The 16,304-nt window shown below is 35.8% G+C and overlaps 1 protein-coding gene and 1 pseudogene across 2 annotated transcripts in view; both read right to left on the reverse strand.

Annotated features, from left to right (window-relative positions):
- LOC143568289 (cellulose synthase A catalytic subunit 1 [UDP-forming]-like) overlaps positions 1 to 16,304 on the reverse strand; it is a 209,075-nt pseudogene that overhangs the window by 20,173 nt on the left and 172,598 nt on the right. The gene's annotated exons all lie outside the window — the stretch shown is intronic.
- LOC143568291 (external alternative NAD(P)H-ubiquinone oxidoreductase B2, mitochondrial-like) lies at positions 7,827 to 13,463 on the reverse strand. The gene is made up of 10 exons (XM_077054479.1): positions 13,384 to 13,463; positions 12,486 to 12,744; positions 11,528 to 11,722; positions 11,200 to 11,450; positions 10,220 to 10,439; positions 10,047 to 10,151; positions 9,512 to 9,775; positions 8,624 to 8,745; positions 8,305 to 8,424; positions 7,827 to 7,945 (listed from the first exon to the last, which is right to left on the reverse strand). Exons 1-10 carry the CDS (start codon positions 13,461 to 13,463, stop codon positions 7,858 to 7,860), a joined length of 1,704 nt encoding a protein of 567 aa, XP_076910594.1. The 3' UTR covers positions 7,827 to 7,857.

Below are 16,304 nucleotides of genomic sequence, written 5' to 3' on the forward strand. Positions count from 1 at the left end.
AAGCACAACTAAGGCAAAACACATGCCAAAGCATAGTTGTTAAGGTCTCAGGTCGGGGCCACGCATGGGATTATAATGGATATAGGCAAAGTAACACATACTGACACGTAAAGGCTAAAAAACTCATTCATAATTCCCTATAATACATGCACGATACTGTCGCGCAAAAGAGGAATAATGAAATGCCAAGGCACGTGTCAGCACATTCAGAATATCGCAAAATAACTTGAAATATGACAACTGTTAAGGATTAAGTAAAAATAATTTCCTTACAACCTTGTTCAAGTTTCAATGTGTAAGCATACCTTATATTCAACAAGCACACGCATGCGCCACCGCGGTTCGATACACCGCCATCACGCATGCGCCACCGCGGTTCGATACACCGCCATCACGCATGCGCCATCGCGGTTCGATACACCGCCATCACGCATGCGCCACCGTGGTTCGATACATCGCCACCACGCATGCGCCACCGTGGTTCAATACTTTTCCACCATACATGCACACAGACGCGGATTAACATTCCGTCAACATTCATACGCGCCACGACAAGTGAACCTCGCCACCGCGTAATGTCATTGCGCCACCACGCGTACACGCCACCGCGGATAACCATCTGGCCGCCATGGTGCATGCCACCATGCATGAGTTCCACCGCCATGAAGCAGCAGCGCGCCATCACGCACGCGCGCTGGCGCCGAGCACCCGAAGGTCTGACAACGTCTCCATCTCCGATGCATGTCAACACCAACCAACCACATGCATTGACGATTCGTTTTAACCAAAGGGATGGAATTTTGCGCAACACGCGTACAAGAAAAGAAAAAGAAAAAAACAAGCCCTATTAAAAAAGCAAACTATTAAGTCTAATACCTATCTTACCTCGCTCGCGCGAGACAAGACACACATTAGACTGGGGGGGCTTGAAGGGGTATGCACCCGCCTTAACATCGAGCGGGGCGGGTCAACCCACAAGATATAGACAAGAGGCTTGAAATCAGGATGTCATGAAGACACAAGGCCAAAACCTATGCCCGTGGCGCATATCACATATGCTCACGCATCAGGATGTCATGAAGACAAAGCCAAAACCTATGCGCGTGGCGCATATCACATATGCTCACGCATCAGGATGTCATGAAGACAAAGCCAAAACCTATGCGCGTGGCGCATATCACATATGCTCACGCATCACGTATGCTCACGCATCACGTATGCTCACGCATCACTTAAGCTCACGCATCACGTATGCTCACGCATCACGTATTCTCACGCATCACGTATGCTCACGCATATCACATCTAGGCGTGGCGCATATCACATATGCTCACGCATCACGTATGCTCACGCATCACGTATGCTCACGCATCACGTATGCTCACGCATCACGTATGCTCACGCATCACGTATGCTCACGCATCACATATGCTCACGCATATCACATCTGCGCATAAAACATCTGCGCGTGAGAATAAAGAGAAGATCTTGCGCATCCCCGGGATAGGCGCATAAAGGACAACACAACAAATGAGACAAATCTAATCCAAATCAGGATAAGGACAACCATGATTGTACTCATCAGACAACCTTCCAGAAGATATCTTTTAAGGAATAAAGAATGTGCTGATGTTGACAGCTGCCAATGAAGGGTGGACAACTCAGCAAAACCCATGTGCCACCACGTGATGGCACATGGGTCAGGTAAAATACCTTGGTCAGAGAATAATCAATGAAAAAGCACCAGGTGTCCTAAGTACACGTGGCGCGAAGCAATAGGAGGAGGCCAAAAAGGCCCTGATTGGGTCTGAGCCCAATCATTGGAAACCCTAATACTATAAATACCACACCACCTCCACAGTTGGGGTCAAGCAAGAAATATATTCTAAGTCCTTTACTCATTTTCACAACACACCGCCATGCATGCGCCCGCGGACCAACACTCCGCCGCCATGCAAGGGCACCGCGGAGGATCAATATTCCAACGCCATGCATGTGCATTCAACTCTTCGCCATACATGCGCTTAACTCCCGCCATGCATGCGCGCTCAACTCCCGCCATGCATGCGCGCTCAACTCCCGCCATGCATGCGCGCTCAACTCCCGCCACGCCATGCATGCGCGCTCAACTCCCGCCATGCATGCGCGTGCAACTCCCGCCATGCATGCGCACTCAACTTTCAGCCGCTATGCATGCGCGCCCGCGGATCACCACTCCGCCGCCATGCATGTCACATCGGAGGAACACTCCTCGCCATGCATGCGCCGCCATGCATACGCGACCTCGGATCACCACTCCGCCTCCATGCATGGGAGCACCGCAGATCAACACTCAGACCAACACCGATCACCAAAGAACGCATACATCTTGTGAGGTAAGTGAATTACTTCACAAGTTTTTACAAAATCTCAAACCTTTTGCCTATATTGATTTTGGTTTAACAATCAAAATAAAACAAAACGAAAAGTATGAGTATATAAGATTTGCATGAAATGGCACAAAAAATTGTGCTTATATTAATGCAGAACACACGGCTACGCGCCGAATACATAGGTTTGGGAATCCTCATAAACCCATACGGCTACGCGCCGAATACATAGGTTTGGGAATCCTCATAAACCCATACGGCTACGCGCCGAATGCATAGGTTTGGGAATTCTCATAAACCATACGGCTACGCGCTATGCTTAAAGGTTGGGAATCCTCATAAACCCATACGGCTACGCGCTATGCTTAAAGGTTGGGAATCCTCATAAACCCATACGGCTATAGCGCCAAACTTAAAGGTTGGGAATCCTAATAATATCCCACATGGCCACGCGCCAAACACAAAGGTCGGGAGCCTAATAATATCCCACATGGCCACGCGCCAAACATAAAGGTCGGGAGCCTAATAATATCCCACATGGCCACGCGCCAAACATAAAGTCCGGGAGCCTAATAATATCCCAAAAGGCCACGCGCCAACGTAGGTTGGGCACACCTCATAATTTTCCCGAGGATGGGAACCTTGTAATACATCCATTTTTAGCTGATATGTTTTTGCAGGTTCGGCTACGAGTCGCACCTATGACATTATTATTATTATCTGGCCGTTTGTGCCTCCATTATTATTTTGAAAACAAGTTGGGATAGTCATCCTGCGTAGAAGAGGCCCTGTGGGCCAGTCATTATCGTCATATTATAGCTCATAAGCCGCAACTCGCGCATGCTTCATTATTTTATAGCTCGTAAGTCGCCTCGCGCGCAAGCTTCATTATTTTTATAGCTCATAAGTCGCCTCGCGCGCAAGCTTCATTATTTTTATAGCTCGTAAGTCGCCTCGCGCGCAAGCTTCATTATTTTTATAGCTTGTAAGCTGCCTCGCGCGCAAGTTGCATTACATTATTATCGATATGCGCACTCTATCTTTTAACAGGCCCCGCGCCACTATTGTTATGATGCGTGCTATATCTTATTCATGCCAGTGCACCATCATTATCATAAGGATCACAACATGTCACCATCATGGAGAAAACCTCTCAAAACCCAAAGACAATAAAGACAAGGCCGAAGAAAAGGAAAAAAAAAACCGCCTCATATCCTAACACACCTTATGAAGTCCAGCGCTCCACCTAAACGCTTGCACGCCTAGGAGCAACACTGGACTTGGGGGGCTTGTAGGGGTATGGTACTAAACCCGGCTTACGACCTTAATTTATTATGTTTGGCTTATTTTATTATATGAACTAATACAATATTATTGAGCTGAGGGGGTTTTGTGGAGGTAACCCTAACTGGGCTAGGCCTATTAGGGTACCATGATGGTGGCCATGAGGCTCCCTATATAAGGAGGTCTCCACCTCCTTATTAAGGGTTGTTGTTGCTCTCAATAAGAGCCACCACCATAACCATTTTTGTGTCTGTAAACAAGAGATCCTCGAGATTTCTTAGCAGTCACCTCCACACCCCCAAAAAGCCATTGCAGATCTCAAGCTACCGGAGAAGAAGATCGAGTCGTGGTTCGTTCATCTCGAAAACCGATGAACATCGTCATGGATCAGGTCAGATTCATTTCATGTTTCTACAAATATTAACCCTAATTTTGTTTGACAGGTACAGTTCATCACAATCTTCAATATCGATCATCGTGTTCTGGTTTCAATCGATCTTCATCAACAAATTAGGTATTAATCATCTTTGTGGATCATCCTCCTCAATTTTAGAACTATAATATTAACCCTAATTTTTTATACATAGGTACTGTTCGTCACAATCCTCAATATCATCGATCATCGTCTTTTGGTTTCAAGGTATGATTGCCAACAATCTTCCTTTTCTTCAACATTTAAATGATTAAAGTAACACTAATATTGTTTGAAATATGTAATAGTTTTATAGTTTTTAAATTTGAGTAACTTCTTGAATTTTTATATAATTATATGCAGAAATTTTGATTTGGTTTCAATCAGCTTTTATTTTATTTCGACTGTGTTAATTTTATATGTGTTCTTTAAGCAAATCAGTGGCAAAAGTTTATTCTGATTAATCAAACTGTGTATCTATTTGAGGATTCTTGAACACCACTGTGAGTCTATACTTTATTTATATAATAATTTATCATAACACGAGCACATTATATATTGGTTCATCTTAATTGATTTTTAATTATTGTCATCTATTTTATTATTCTTCGTACATCTATTGTCTTATACATATATGATTTTTTTTACTATGTTTTGTGTATTCATGTTTGTTTCTCAGCCACAGGTTTTATCATCACCACTTTCCAGTGATTGCAGGTTTGTCTCTCATCGTCGCACTGTATATTTGTGTATTTGATTGCAGGTTTGAATGTATCGTGCTTGCCGATCATTTATTTAATTACAGTTTTAATAATTTTCTTACTGATCAATTGTATTGCGTATGCTTGATCGGTTTCAAAAGACATCTTGAGGGTGTGCATGCATAGCGTAATTAGTTTCTTGCTTTACGGCTATTTCAAGTGTTTCAAAATGCATCTTGAGGGTGTGCATGCATAGCTTAATTAGTTTCTTGCTTTATAGCTATTTTAAGTGGAATCAACATATTTTTTCTGGAACATTTGGTTTGCAAAATTATTTGGAACAGTTTATGTAACACCAACAGTTTAGAAGTTACTTACATACAGTTGTGAATTCATTAACATAAATCTAATGAGTCTTATTCATTCATTAACTTCTTCATAATTATGTATTTGGAACAGTTTATTCATTCATTCATTAACTTCATGTTGCTATCATATGATTATTTTTTGTATGACGATGATGACTTTACGGTATTATTTCAAGTGGTACCATGGAGGAGCCAGATGCCATCACAATTCTGTATTTTACGGTATTAAACCTTTACTTCTATTCTATGACATGTTAATTAAAAATTATTGTTATTTTAAACTTCTGCGCATACTATTTGTTAAACCTTTAGGCACTTTTTGATGCAACTTCGGTGGAGAAAGTTAGTTGTTAGGACCATGCTATAATTCTTTAAAATTATTCTTACTGTTTCATAACATCATTTATTTCTTTACATCTTATCAAACTTTCCATGCCTTTAATATGGTTTAATCATTGCCCACTTGGTGAGTAATCTTAATCGTGGTCAATGCTTTTTGCTTAAATGATATCATGTGTTATATTCGGTCTTTTTTTATATTAAAGGAATGCACTGACGTTTTAATCGGTAGGTAGTTATGGATCTTCACTATCAAATTACAATATTCAAGTGGTACCAGGGAGGCAGACCAGATGCCATCACAGTTCTGTTGTTTCCAGCTAAGTTCTCTTTACTTCTATGGCATTTTTTTTTCAACTTGCTGTTATTTCAACTTTTGTGTATTATTTACTTTGCATTTTAACTTTTAATTTTAATATATCAAATGCTTCATATAAGCGAAAAATTTTAGTCAATTAGATGACTAATACTTAAAATTAAAAAAAATATATATTGCTCTGTAGTGCACTGTAACAAATTTTTAAAGTTGTCTATGTATGTTTCTAAATATGGTCAACTTTTACGTTGTATAACATTAACTAATTTTCATAAAAAACTTTGCCTTTTAATACTTGGCATTTCAAATTTTTTAAGATCATATTCAAAGTTAATATTTTACGTTAAGCTCGGATTTTTATTACTTTTTTTTGTTGTATAATAATTTACCACTCTGTATCATTCAGTTAAGTGAGCAGTGAGTAACTTGATAAGAGAAAAACCAACTTTTACCATAGCAAAAGTTTATTCTGATTAATCAAACTGTGTATCTATTTGAGGATTCTTGAACACCACTTTGAGTCTATACTTTATATATATAATAATTTATCATAACACGAGCACATTATATATTGGTTCATCTTAATTGATTTTTAATTATTTTTATCTATTTTATTATTCTTCATACATCTATTGTCTTATACATATATGATTTTTTTACTGTGTTTTGTGTATTCATGTTTGTTTCTCAGCCACAACTTTTACCATAGCAATATTTGAGGCATGCTTCTTTGATACGGTTGGTTTTAATTTATCTAATTTACGAAATTTTTCAAAATTTCACCATTTTTGGTTTTTAACACGTTTATTGAGTCATGCAGATAAAGCCCATTAGAGATTATAGTACATTGGCCCTGCATTTATTGAAGTTCATTAAGACTAAAATGACTTGTCAACAGTTTTAATGTAGAATCAAGCAAGTTGCCAATAAAGGACTTAATCTCAGTTTAGGATGGTTAAACCAATGGTCAAAACGTATCCAAAAATTCAATTGTAATAAAAAAGAAAACACTTTCAAGTGACTTGTGAATCATATTTTTTTCATGTTTCATCTCGTGTAATTATTATATATTTATTATATTATTTTTGTTGCTTTTATTTTATTGCCAACCCGTGTATTACACGGGTTCTAACCTAGTTCTCTTTATATATGTATTTCAAAACCAAAAACTTTGAGTTCTATAAATCAAAATTGTATTAGTCAATTAGACACATATATGTTGAGTTGTGAATTAAAGCTACTGAAATTTTTATGCTTGAAATACTTTGGAAGAACATGAGTTGTAAATTTATTAATATCCCAAATGATGATGCTATCACAATTTGGAAGGCTCCAAGATATACGATCATCAATGTCTTCATTTGTAAACCATGTTATAGAGTTCATGTAAGAACTTTGGTATACAAAGAATGCCCAAGAAATGATTGAGTCTGTTGATTTATCATAAACCATCGAGTATAGTTTGTTCAAGAACGGGGTTACACCAAGGAAGTCATCTACTCTATAACCAATCTCTCCGATGCCATTATCTTGTGTTATTTCCATGGCATCACAATGTATATGAACATAGCTGATTCGAAGGCGAAATATGCATGTTCTATTTTGATATTATTTTACGCTATTTATATTCAACAAAATATATATGTACCGTAAAAATAATAATATTGTTAACTATCACGTAAAAGAAAAATTAGCAATTTGTTTGTGCCTTAATTAAATTAATTATATCTTTCTTATTTTTAAAAGAAAGCCCAAAAATAGCAATTGAGAACTTATATTTAAAGACATGTGGCAGCCGTTACCCATAGCTTTTGTACGTTGCCAAAAAAGCAAGACCATTGTGGTCGAATATTGTCATATCGTACACAAGCTTTTGACTTGTTGAAAGAGGTACAAGTTGGTAACCAACATGTGCAAGTTATAAAAGCAACATGTGAAGATAAAAACTTGGAAAGTATGAAACTAGCAAAACTTAACTTGATGTTTGTAATCTGTAAATGAATATCGAATACTTAAAAAATTTGGAACAACGACGGAAATACTAGGAAAAACTGTTTGTTTGGTTAACTCATATTTGACTTGAGTCCCTGCCAAAAATGAAACGCCTCATCCAGTCTGAAACCACCAACGACCTCGTTCGCCAACTCACTTGCTTGCTGTTGAATTCCAAGAACAAAACAACATAGACAGTTATACAACTATAAAAACTGCATAATTACTCTTATCATCTTATGCGATGCTTACAGGATAGAGAGAAAAAGAGACGATTATACAGTTATATTACATTTTATGTAGTGCTATACAATCATGATCACAACTAAAATTTCTTATTCATTTTGATCACAATACATGTTTTTTCATTTACATTTTTAAATAACGATAGGTTTTTGGTCCGGTTCAACCAGTCTGATTATGGAACCGGTACTATAATCGGTCAAATTTTCAAAACATTGAATAATTTATTAGTGAATGAATATGAAATACACTACAATTAGTAGGAGTAGGAAGTATATACCTTGCATAAACTGAATACCATAACCACTGAGAACTGTGACCAATAGAAACCCAATCCCCAGGGAGTTGTGCAGCTGTTTGCTCTCCTCCTAATGGAGCAAATTGACCAAGATGCTTGTATCTACACACATAAACAAATACTGCAGTCAATATCCTAGTAATTCAAATCACTTGATAAACATGAAAATACACTAAACTAACTTAACCGATGGTATTACTAGATAAAATACTAATGTCAGAATGGCCCGTTTCAGAATTAACGAAAATTTTCATTTTTTTCAAAGTTTTTTTTTTTTTTTTTTTTTTTGTATTGTGGGTACCTGAAAGGGCGGAAACGATGACGTCCCGACTCTCTGAAACGTATAGGACCTTCCGGACGTTTCTCACATTTGTCCATACGGTTGAAACAATCTGCAAGGTAGGCGCCCTCCTGCGCTGCAACCTACATATTACCAACCATCACGCATCAGATAACTAATTAATTTGGAATGAACCGAGTATGAAATTAAGTAAAAAAAATAAGGTAGCGTTTGGTATAGGTTAAAAAAAATAAGGTAGCGTTTGGTATAGGTTAATGCAGGACGGAATGGAATCACTCATTCAAACACAATGAAAATAAGTGTGTTTGGTTGAAAACTGGAAAGGAACAAGTCATCACCAAAGGAATGGTTTTCCTTCTAAAAATAGTTATTTTCATTCCTCCCACTCACCTTGTTTTTTTTTTCATTCCCAACCTTATTTTCATGTTATTTATCTATTTTGTTTTTCAATAACATTTCATAATTCTTATACTAAAACGTAGCAATAGAAAACATTTTTAATAAACTTTTCTTTTAGTTCCACTATGATTTATTTATGTTATTCTATATTACGATCTACCGATATTTGTTTATGTAATTACAAAGCATGTTTAATTTATTATATATATTAATGTTGTGAAACTTTGTAAAACAAATTATTTTAAAGAATGGATATTTTTATCATTTTTTATTAATTGTATTTCATTCTTTCATCTTTCGCTTTTACCAAAGAACACAAGGTAATGATACATTTCATTCCTAAAGGGTAACCAAATATGGTAATGGAGTATAATGATCCATTCCATTCCATTGTCTATTTCATTCCCTCGTTCATTCCATTCTTTCGCTCATTCCATTACCTCATACCAAACATACCCTAACAGGTTCGGGTATGGTATTAGGAGATACCTGGGCGGTTGCTGGGAAATTTTTGACTTGCGAGTCAACTTGAGATAAAGCTGACTTCAATTCATCAACATTGACTTCTTTAATAGCATCACCCTTAGACTCTTTTAGTAGATCAACAAGGCTGCTCATATTCTTGTTTTTTAGATACAGTTGCACTTGAGGATACCGGTCACATATGTCATCAACTGCTTCTTGGAACTCTTTAATGGTCAGTGTTCCGGACCGGTCCTTGTCAGCCTTTTCAAATATAGACGATATATCCTCCTGCCAGTCAACAATTCAATGTCAACCCTTTTTCTCAAACATTGAATAAAAGTGATACAAACATACATATATAAATATTATTTGAAAGTAGTTATTTTGTGATTGCATATATATATATATAATAACAGGTTGACATGTGATAACCAAATTACATATGTAATTGAAATTGCATATAAAATAAATAAAACAGTTGATTGCAAAGATTTCTTAAAATTTTAAATTATTTGGAAGTTCTGAATTGTTTGTATAAAGATATATAAATTGAATGTACCATGACTCTGCGTTGGTTTATTGTGGCACAGTCTCCGAGTGCATATATATCGTTGGTCCCTTCAACACGAAGCCATTCATCGGTAGCTAAAACACGTCGTTTCCCCTATGAAGCACACGCCACGCATGTCATTTAACAATTAATGCCACTCAATGAAAATAATGTGACAGTACCTGCCCGATTTCCTTCATAAAGTCAACCACAACGGGACGAGTGGCAATGCCAGTTGACCATACCGCCATCCCATAGGGTATGGTTGAGACTTCCCCGGTTTTGATTTCTTTTGTTGAAATTTCTTTATCTGAAACCTTAACCACCATTGATCCTGTTTTCAAATCTATTCCATCTCTATGAAACTTTTCTTCAGCAAAAGTTGTAATTCTTTTGTCAAACCTGAAAGTCAAAGTGCATTTGTAAGCAGGCATTTATGGAATAAAAATTACCCATGTCAATCATGACCTGCTATTTAAAAATTGACTGATTGGGAGATTCTTTTTTTGTGTTAAATGGGTTGATTTGAGTTTCAACAGGTACAAATTAGGTCGAACTAATCATATTTGCGACTTAGAACGAATCCAAATGATCATAATACAAATATAACTAGTGAACTCATTCTGATACTTTTTTTTCCTAAACACACACATCTCAACCTGAGCCAATTTTGGTCAAAACCAGTTCTGATTTGAAACTTTTTAAAACCACCTAATTTGACATGAAACGGTTTTGGCTCAATAATGACCAGCCCGTCTGTTTCAAGGCTTAAATAAAATTACTACAAAACGACCGTTTTGACCAAATTTCACCATTCTAAAACTTTTCCAAAACAGCCCGTTTTGACCTGAACCAAATTAAAACTTTTCTAAACAGCCTGCTTTGACCTGAAGCATTTTTGAAATTTTCAAAAATGACCAGTTTTGACCCAAACTAAACTGATACTTTTTAAAACCACATTGTTTTACCTGAACCAGTTTTATCCAATAATGACCAGCCCGTCTGTTTTACAAGACCACAAATGACTACAAAAACGACTCATTCTGAATCTTTTCCAAAACAACTCGTTATTCCAAAAACTAGAGCCGCCCAATTTGCCAGCACTAAATAAAATGACTAAAAAAAGTTAAAAGACTTGTGAGCCAAAAAAAATACACTTTACATGTTCAATATATGGTTAGTTGCCTCCAAAAGTGATATTTTGACGAAGTCTTTAACGGTCGGGTACAACCTAACCAAATCCTCTGATACAAAATCATGAAGCTCAGCTGCAAACTCGACACCAGTTGGACCACCGCCCACAACAACAAACTGAAGCATCCTTCTCCTCTCATCATCACTCACATTAGGCAAGCTCGCCTTTTCAAAGCAGTCGATTACTTTCCTGCGAATCTTTTGCGCATCTTCAACTTCCTGTATTAAGAATATAATTAAACTAACATAACTGATAGCTTACTGACAGAAATGTGAAATCTTGGTATGTGAACTACCTTTAAGTAGAGGCAGTGTTCTTCAACACCGGGGGTGTTAAATGTGTTAACACGGGCTCCCATTGCAACAACCAGGTAATCATAGTTGACAATAAATTCTTCGTTTGCATTTTTAGTTGACCGGCAATGCACTTTCTTGTTTTGTGCGTTGATTTTGTAGCATTCGGCTTCACAAAAGTTGATGTTTACGTTCTTCTGTTACGAGTCAGTTAAACAGACACTGATCAGTAATCAGTAAGTCGCAAATGCTAATTGCCTCACAGTGAGTTATTTATTGTCTAAACAATGATATATAAACTTTCCAAGTGTAGAGCCAGGTTTCGCGTTAGCATATTTAACCTGTTTTTAAAATAGATCGTTTTCGGGTTGACCATTCTAAAAATGGGTCATGTTCGTGATGACGAATTTAAAAAAAGTAATTGTGTTTGGGTTGACTGTTTTAGAAAACAGGCCGCGTTCGGGGTGAACTATTTAGAAAATGGATCGTATCAGGTTGACCCACCGCTGACCAGTTAGAGAACATGCCATGTTCAGGTTGACCTGTTTATATAATGTGTCGTGTTCGGGCTAGCCAGTTTAAAAACAAATCGTGTTCAAGTTATCCTGTTTAAAATGGTTAGCGTTCAGGGTGACCCGTTTAACCCATTAATTAACTAAGTCGATTCAATAACCCGTGTAGCCCAATTTTTACAACCAACCAACACAACTATCATATTTACAACCTGGTTATCCCCAACCCGTTTAATTTGTTTAGATGAATGGGTTAGACGGAACCGGGCCATGCTCAGCTTACAAGATTGTAAGTTTGCACGGATTAAGGTTAATGTTTTGACACAAATAGAAACGTAGACTGTGTTCTGGTTGAACAGTTCAACCCACAACTTGCCATTCTGCCTTTTAAGTTTTGCCTGATCTCACGGTATATACAAAACAAGAAAACACAAACTAGTTTACATACCTTTTTGACAATGTTGCGAATTGGTTCGACAACGCTGCGTGCTTCAACAGTGCCAACCGTTACACTTGGTAATAAAGGTGTAAATGCAAAGTAATTCCTTGGTGATATCACTTGAACATCATAAGATGGGTTCTTAAGATTTCTCAAGAAACTTGTTCCGGCCCAACCGGTTCCAAGCACAACAACCTTCTTTTTCTGGGTACCAACATCATCATAATTTTCACTAGTTGCCACTGAATAAGCCACAACACCCCCACAACTGAAATGTGTTACATGTGTAAAATCCAATAAGTTCATGTACTAAACCATGAGTTAAAATTTGGCTAAGTTATAAACTATGTGCAATCCCAATAAGTTACAAGGAAACATAATTTAAAAACGATTCTATGTATAACTTATCACAAACACCAGAAAATTTTTCGGCTTATATTCAATATCAAATGAAACGAATATGTTTAATCGGTAGACTAGGGCTGTCCTGGGTTGCTCGGTGCAACCAGAATCCTCCTAAGCTGTAATAGGTAGTAACTGATGGGTGGAAACATAGGTTTCAATAGCTAATAGCGGTAAATAGCGACATGCTATTTTTATGCTAAGTAGCAATAGCGAAAAATTGGTCCAGCTATTTCATGTTTAGCGATAAAATAGTAGAAATTTTAGAAAATAAAAAAAAAAGCAAATGTTAGTTTTATTCTTTTTATATATAAAATTATAAGTTTAAGGACCACATGTAAAATAGTGAAGATAGAGGGGGTTAATTATTAAAATAAACAAATTAACTTTACACTTTTTATGTGAAAATTCATAAATTTTAGGGGTCAATGTAAACCAGTGAAAGAAAGAGGGGTTAGATGTCATAATACATAGACTTTATTAAACCTAAAAGTCCAAAGTGTACATTTCGCAGTCTTCTTCCTCGCTTCTAGCATAATTTGTGCCGCGCTCTTCCTTCTTCCCCCTTTTTGGCAAAAATAACATCGGAATTCGTTATGTGGTCGCAAAGTACCTTGCAGAGGCTTATTCGGTGTAGTACCCGCTATGGACGCTATTGGCAACTATGGGTGTAAACTACTATCTTATAACCATTGTTTTTCCTCAACCTCCAATTATTCATTAGGGAACTTCCATATCAAAGCCAATAATATTATGAGAATCATATAACATACTTGTAACCTTTTTGTGTAATATCACATCCGAATGATATATATAAATGCATTATGTGATTCACAACATATTGTAGGTACGGAAACAAACTCCACGTATATTAAAACTACACATTGTGTAATAGACGCGGCAAATAAACCACATCAACCTAACATGCAATATCAAATAAGTTCATCAACATAAACTTAATAAAAAAAAGAACTAAAATAATCATGACATGAATCTGAAGGCATGCAACATACCGAAAATCATATCATATCAAATCTGAATTTACTTAACTAATTCCATACGGCAGTTTATAACAACAAAAGAATAGAAAATTAAATTAAAATAATAATAAGAAAGCTGAATTGGAATATACCTAAGCGCGCAAACGGCGATAATTCCCGAAAAATAGGGGCGTTCACGAAACCTCCGTAAAACCTTGTCATACGCATTATTCAAACGGCTCATTTCCGCTTCAAATGAATTGTAGTAAACGACGAAAACTATCAGTTTTCAGATCTACACTGCAAAAACAATACAATATATATGAATCAAAATTCAACAATACTAATCCATATATATATCTAACTCATTATTAATTCAACGATACTAACGCGTATATAGTTGAGATAAAAAAACTCGACTCAAAATGCATGCAGATTATTATTATTATTATTAAATATTATATAAGAAGAATGAACAGTTACATTTTGAGAGAGAGAGAGCGGCCGGTAGCAATACCAAAAATGTGGGAGGGAGAATGTTTTGTAGTAGGGTTTGGTGTATGACTATGGACAGCTACCGCATATGCGAATGGAATGACTTGGGGAGAAAATTATTATTCCTCAATTTATGGACGACTTTCATACCACGTGATTACTTGCGTTTTTTTTAGAAAATTATTTATGTGCAACATCAACTCAAATATAATTATAATTATTATATTGCATATTCATATTCCTTCCTTAAATTCACTTTCGAAAATCAACCATCCCAGATTTATAATTTTGCTGAACTGGATTACATAAAAGCATGATATTTCAATATTAATTCAACATTAAATTACAAAATTGCTGTGCATAAACAAAAGACGGAATTAAATTGACCAATCTAAGAGAATTAATAAAGGATGCTTTATTGGCCAATATCAGTGTCGTCTCTGAGAATTTTAATGTATCAGCCGAGGCGAAACAAAAAGGCCCGTAAGCCCTAACAACTAACGAAGTATATAAGTTAGTTTTTTTAAACGACATTAATGTTACAACAATAAAAATAGCAAAATAAATAATAGCTAACCGCTAACCGATGATTCATGAAACTCTTTTAGCATTCTTGTCAACAAATTGTTTGATCACCACTTCACAGTTTATATTATCCAAATATCCAATCGTTCAACCGAATAGCGGAACAACCATAAATAAAATAATAATAGTTAAAACTCAAAATCATACCCTGATGAGTCACTGAGTTGGTATGGCGGTGGCCGATGCTTTTTTTTGGTGGCGCCGATAGTGATGGACTACTAGAGATGGTGGTGACTGTTGATAGGGAACTAAAAAAATGAGGGTGAACTTGAAAGGGGTAATGAGAACGACGAAGCATTGCTAGAGGCCTTATTTTGATCAACGTTTTTTTCTTTTACTAGTTATTACTTTTTTTTTATTTTTTATTTTTTTAATTTTGGTTTGGGTCCAATAACTTAAATTTTAACCATTGAATTTAGAATAAAAAGGACCCAATAATTTTAAAAGTGATCAAAATTAATTTATAATAAATAAAAAATAGTTTTTTAAATATATATATATATATATATATATATATATATATATAAACAATATATAAAAAAAATTTGGCCCCTAAAAAAAAGTGCCCAGACCGAAGGTGCGGCTCGCACACCTTCAAAGCCAGGCCTGGTCAATATAATGGAATCACATATTCCCTCGTTTATTTTATTCCTACTAAAACAACTCAAAATCATTTTATCCATCACTCTTTTTTTCTCTCCATTCAATTCTCTCTTTTACTCTACATAATCTCCACCATTGCCAACCACCACCGACCATTACCGCCGCCAACCACCACCATTTGCTATTTTTACCATTCACTTAAGGTAATTAAACTTTTTAATAGAATGATATTGATCCATTTCAACGATATAAACAGTAATTTTATCAATTCAACATGCACATAGTTAAAACAATGTTTACTCTATAAAATAGTAACCAAGTTTTAAAGTTGTTCCAATCAGGTCTTAAAATATATTTTGTTCCAGTCAGGTCATTGAAGTTTTTTTTTGTTCCAATACTAGATATTTTATCTGAATAGTAGGTAATATAGGTTTCTTTTTATTTTTAGTATTTTGACTTTTCATAATAACTTTTAAATGTTGGGAAAATTAGTAAAAAATGCGAAATATAATAAAGTTATGAAAAATTACAAAAAAAATATAAAAATTGCAATAAATTGCGAAAATTTTAAAAAATTGCAAAAATATTAAAAAGAAACTTATATTTTTATATTTTTGTTATCTTGTTTTGAATTTTAATATACTTTTGGAGTTATAATTTTTGCACGACCTGATGTTATAATTTTAATAGACTTTTGGAGTTATAGTTTTTAAAACAAAAATTGCACGACTTGATCTTATAACTTTTGCAATTTTTTTAAATT

The sequence above is a fragment of the Bidens hawaiensis genome, unplaced genomic scaffold (assembly GCF_021521415.1).
Source record: "Bidens hawaiensis isolate Kalapana, Puna unplaced genomic scaffold, B.hawaiensis_p1.1 tig00023874_1, whole genome shotgun sequence".
NCBI classification, from domain to species: Eukaryota; Viridiplantae; Streptophyta; class Magnoliopsida; order Asterales; family Asteraceae; genus Bidens; species Bidens hawaiensis.